This window comes from Babylonia areolata, chromosome 30 (assembly GCF_041734735.1).
Source record: "Babylonia areolata isolate BAREFJ2019XMU chromosome 30, ASM4173473v1, whole genome shotgun sequence".
NCBI lineage: Eukaryota > Metazoa > Mollusca > Gastropoda > Neogastropoda > Buccinidae > Babylonia > Babylonia areolata.
The window spans coordinates 3,856,666-3,862,666 of NC_134905.1; the positions used below are offsets into that span (position 1 = coordinate 3,856,666).

Sequence of the window (6,001 nt, forward strand, 5' to 3'; positions counted from 1 at the left end):
CATGAATCATATCATCAATATTATCATCCTCATCCTCATCACCACCATCATTATCACCACCATTAAACATCACATGAATCATATCATCATACTCAATATAAATCATGTGACATCATCTTATGTCAAATGACTCATGATCATACTATTCATAGCCCATATATATGATAGTCAGTCATGTCCGACTATGACCATCAGAACGGCAGAGGAGGCAACTGCTGTTCCGACTATTTGGGCTAGAATTGGATTATAGTGGAGAGTGTCTTGCCCAAGTACATCCCCACTCTCTTAGGACAGTCGGTGTTGGGATGGTTCCCAAAGGCCAACTAGCCCACAAGGCTGCAGCACTAAGAGCCAGTGCAATTTTGCCTCCTAGTTTGAGAGTCATAGTCCTTCACAAAAAGACTAAGCTGTAAATGGTTTCCCCATTGACTGGAGAAACCATTGATAATACAGCTCTCACTTTGCTGTTGGCCCAAATGTAAACTTATGTCAATCTGTGATATAAGCCGAGTGTTGGGCAATTCATAGCCCAGCAAACTGTAAAGGGGCGATCTCAAGGATGATTACCCATCAGTTATTAAAACCAGAGGAAAAAAAAACACAAAGTGACGTTAAACAGTCACTGAAAACAACGTCAAAAAGACAAAATTCTCCTTCAACATTCTTTTGTCAGGACAGCAATTTTCATGACAAAATTTCAGCCTTTCGGTGACCTAGAAAAAAACAACAAAAACATGTGAAATGCAGATGCAAATGCACACGCGGTTCTCGCTAAAAATAACTGGGGAATCCCCACGGAAATCAGACGAAAAGTGGGTCTGCAGATCCTCCCTATTACTCCGACCCAGAACAGAAAAACAAACAAACAAATAAACTTCTTCTTCTTCTGTGTTCACTCGTATGTGCACAAGTGGGCTTTTACGTGTATGACCGTTTTTACCCCGCCATGTAGGCAGGCATACTCCGTTTTCGGGGGTGTGCATGCTGGGTATGTTCTTGTTTCCATAACCCACCGAACGCTGACATGGATTACAGGATCTTTAACGTGCGTATCTGATCTTCTGCTTGCATATACACACGAAGGGGGTTCAGGCACTAGCAGGTCTGCACATATGTTGACCTGGGAGATCGTAAAAATCTCCACCCTTTACCCACCAGGCACCGTCACCGTGATTCGAACCTGGGACCCTCAGATTGACAGTCCAACGCTTTAACCACTCGGCTATTGCGCCCGTCAAACAAATAAACAAACAACGTACCCAGCAAAACAAACCAACAAACAAACAGACGATGCACCCTGGCAAACAAACGAACAAACGAACGAACAAAAAGAGGGCGTACCTGGACCAGCCTCGGCGACCTCGAAGGGGATGTTCTTCTCCTCGTTGACAACCAGGTGGATGCGTTCCTTGCTGTCCATGTAGTGCTGCCACCCGCCAACCACCTGCACCTTGCGTGCACACACCACCTTGGGGTGGAATGGGGAACCTGGACACGTACACATCAACAATGATAATGATGATGATGATAATGACAATAATAACAAGAGAGGCAAGGCCTTCAAGACTCACTTGTGATGCACTTAAAAAAATAATAAAAAATCCAAGCTTTTTATGTACTGAGTATAATTTCAAAATGTAATGTTTAAGATGAGAAAGATCAGTTTAAAGCAAATTAAGTCCCCTAGCATTAATTACAGAGTAATTTCCCTTTTTTACCCTCTGCACCAAAACGTTTGCAAAATAAATAAAACTTCCATGCTGAGCAAAAGAAGTTCCTGTTTGAACAGAAAATGATAATAATGACTCTTGTTGTTGGGTCAGAATGTCAGATCAAAGTGCCAAGTTTAGAGAATAGAAAAAATATAAATATAACAGTAAATGCAGTTTGCATATAATTAGGCTTCATTTTTAAAATTTTTTTGTGCCCATCCCAGAGGTGCAATATTGTTTTAAACAAGATGACTGGAAAGAACTGAATTTTTCCTATTTTTATGCCTAATTTGGTGTCAACTGACAAAGCATTTGCAGAGAAAATGTCAATGTTAAAGTTTACCAAGGACACACAGACACACACACACAGACAACCGAACACCGGGTTAAAACATAGACTCACTTTGTTTACACAAGTGAGTCAATAATCATCATAATAGTAATAATGATAGAAATAACAATCATTATAACAGTGATAATGATAATGATAATAATACACACACCACCTTGGGTGGAACGGGGAACCTGGACATATACACATCAACAATGATAATGATGATGATGATAATTATAATAATAATAATCATTATAATAGTAATAATGATAATGATAGTAATGATACACACACCACCTTGAGGTGGAAAGGGGAACCTGAACATATACACATCAATAATGATGACAAATTAGAATTAGAATATGTCTTTATTACCAAGTGTACCATGGTCACAAGGAATATTGGGGGGGGGTGGGGGGGGGGATACTACATAACAAGATACGAACATAAATTGAAAAACATACACAAACACCGATACTGAAGAAATTAGGATACATACAAGTGCATATCAATATAAAAACTTGTGCATACCCACACATGCACGCATTGCACACACAAACACACACACACATGCATGCACACACACACATGCACGCACACACACACACGTTTGAACAGAAGCTGCATACTTTCTGGGGTGGAAAGGGGTACCTGGACATATACACATCAATGATGTGATAACAATCACCAACATAAACACACAAAAACACCACACAGTAAAAACACACACACCCACACATGCACGCACACACACACACGTTTGAACAGAAGCTGCATACACACACACTCTCACATGCACACACACACACACACACACAAACCCCTCTTACACACCCACACACACACTCTCACATGCACACACACACACACAAACCCCTCTTACACACCCACACACACACTCTCACATGCACACACACACACACACACACACACACAAACCCCTCTTACACACCCACACACACACTCTCACATGCACACACACACACACACACACAAACCCCTCTTACACACCCACACACACACTCTCACATGCACACACACACACACACTCTCTCTCACATACACACCCACACCACCACCCCCACACACCCCTCACACATACACACCCACACCCCCACACTTATACAGGTGTGCCCCACTCACCTGGCAGTTCCTTGCCGTTCCACTTGACGAGGGCGTCGAACATGCCCACCTCCACGGGTATGTAGGTCACCATGTACTGTCCATCAGGCTGTGCCTCAATGCTGCACTTGGCGATGGAGTTCGGACCTAGGCGGCAACATCAAACCAACATCACCATCATGTGACGTCTGAGAGTCAGTCGTCTTCGACTATGACCATCAGAACAGCAGAGGAGGCAGCCGCTGTTCTGACTATCTGGGCTAGGATTTGATTATTGTGGAGAGTGTCTTGCCCCAAGTTACACCCCAACTCTCTCGGCTATGAGGATTTTAGGACAGTTGGCGTTGGGGATGGTTCCCAACAGCCAACTAGCCCCCAAGGTTGCAGCGCTAAGAGCCAGTGCAACCTTGCCTCTGTGATGTGATATGATATGGACAGTTATATAGTGCCTCGGTTGGACATCACCACCACCAAATAGTAGATACATATAAACTCTACAAATTTTTTTTTTAAAGATAATAGAAAAAAGTTTATTTTGGCTTCAAGACCGGCAGAAAAAAAAGATGCTGTCACAATTAGCTGAGAATGATGATGATGATGATGACGGGCGCAATAACCATGTGGTTAAATCGTTGACTTTCTATCTGAGGGTCCCGGGTTCGAATCTCAGTAACAGTGCCTGGTGAGTTAAGGGTGGAGATTTTTTCCAATCTCCCAGGTCAACAGTTGTGCAGACCTGCTAGTGCCTGAATCCCCTTCGTGTGCATACGCATGCTGAGTATGAAATATGCACATTAAAGATCCTGCAATCCATGTCAGCATGGGTTATGGAAACAAGGGCATACCCAGCATGCAAACCCCCGAAAATGGAGTATGGCTGCCTATATGGCAGCGTAAATAAACAAAACTATCATGCTACATGTCTGTATATGTGTGTGTGACTGAAACCTGATTGGATGACACAGGAAACGAATGATGAGCACCCCAATGACAGCAACAAGTCGGCTCTACCCAGACAGGCAGCCTGTAGTGCAAATGACTCTGTGTTTGTAAAGCGATTAGAGCTTGGTCTCCGACCGAGGATAGGCACTATATAAGTATCTACATCAGCCTTATTTGTATTTGTATTTCTCTCTTGTCTGAAATTCGGGCTGCTCTCTCCAGGGAGAGCGCGTCGCTACACTACAGCGCCACCCATTTTTGGGTTTTTTTTTTCCTGCGTGCAGTTTTACTTGCTTTTCCTATCAAAGAGGATTTCTCTACAGAATGTTTTGTCAGGAACAACCCTTCTGTTGCTGTGGGTTCTTTTACGTGCACTAAGTGCATGCTGCACACAGGACCTTGGTTTATCGTCTCATCCCAATGACTAGTGTCCAGACCACCACTCAAGGTCTAGTGGAGGGGGAGAAAACATCGGCGGCTGAGCCATGATTTGAACTCGATTCTCTCGCTTCCTAGGCAGACGTGTTACCTCTAGGCCATCACTCCACATCAAATCAATGGTACTTTGCTCCTTCATCAGCTGACAGTAATAATAATAATAATAATGATGGATACTTATATAGCACACTATCCAGAAATCTGCTCTAGGTGCTTTACAAAAATGCTTTGTTAACATAAAACATTACATCAATGTTACATACACCCACCAAAATGTGACTACACACACACACACAATGTATACATACATACATGTGTATCTAACAGCTACCCTAACACATATGCACACATAGGCAGGAAATAAACTTGCATAAACACATACACACACAATACACATTCATATACATGCATGTAGTTATGTACACATACATTTGTATACACACATAGTCAAGCACAGTTAACGCAAAGGAAGTGGACCTGCCATAATTGAACTTATTGCTGAGGGAAAAGGTGAGTTTTGAGATGAGATTTAAAAGATGCGAGGGAATCAGAATGACGGAGGTTATCAGGGAGCTTGTACCAAGTCTTTGGCGATTGAAAAGAAAACGATCTGTGTCCATAGGTCTTATGTCTGATGTGAGGTATCCTGAGAAGTCGAGTATCAGGAAGAACGGAGCTGGCGAGACGGAGTATAGTTTCAGTTTCAGTTTCAGTAGCTCAAGGAGGCGTCACTGCGTTCGGACAAATCCATATACGCTACACCACATCTGCCAAGCAGATGCCTGACCAGCAGCGTAACCCAACACGCTTAGTCAGGCCTTGAGAAAAAAAAAAAAAAAAAAAAAAAAAATAAGGGGTGATCAAATAATAGATAAATACATAAAAAAATAACTACTACCACTACTAATAATATGTATAAGGCGCAAAAACTTGATGAAGTCAACTATAAGCGTACATAAATAAATAAATAAATGAATATAATATATAAAAAAGTAGTAATAATAATAATAAATAAATAAATAAATAAATTTTAAAAAAAAGACAACAATGATGATAAATAAGCAAATAAATGTAAAACACGGAGACACACATTCACACATACACCCACATATGCATAACAGATATGCACCAAACATGCATAAGAAAGAAATAAAGAATACTACATTAGAAAAAAAAAAAAAATTGATAAGTAAATAGTTGCGACTTTTTTTCTTTTCTTTTTTTTTTTTCGTGGGGATGGCAATGGAACTATGTTTTTCTTTTTTTTTCTTTTCCGTTGTTTTCGGAGTATAGATATATGGTATAAGGAAACCAAAGAAAACCAGAGAAATGAATCAACAGACACTGACCGTCCACCTGGACGAAGGGCTCTCCCGTCATGCCACGAGCGTCGATGAAGAAGGTCGCGGCCTTGTCCTCCTCCCCGCGGTGAAGGCCATCGCCGTAGGCAGGG

At 41.7% G+C, this 6,001-nt stretch overlaps 1 protein-coding gene across 8 annotated transcripts in view; it reads right to left on the reverse strand.

Annotated features, from left to right (window-relative positions):
* Positions 1-6,001, reverse strand: part of LOC143275326 (filamin-A-like) — a 218,166-nt gene that overhangs the window by 17,930 nt on the left and 194,235 nt on the right. For all 8 annotated transcript variants that reach the window (XM_076579343.1, XM_076579345.1, XM_076579346.1 and 5 more), the window contains 3 exons: positions 5,898-6,001; positions 3,190-3,315; positions 1,342-1,488 (listed from right to left, as the gene is read on the reverse strand). The exon at positions 5,898-6,001 is cut by the window's right edge and continues 40 nt beyond it. In XM_076579343.1, the coding sequence (XP_076435458.1) occupies positions 1,342-1,488; positions 3,190-3,315; positions 5,898-6,001 (377 nt within the window). The remainder of the gene's footprint in view (positions 1-1,341; positions 1,489-3,189; positions 3,316-5,897) is intronic.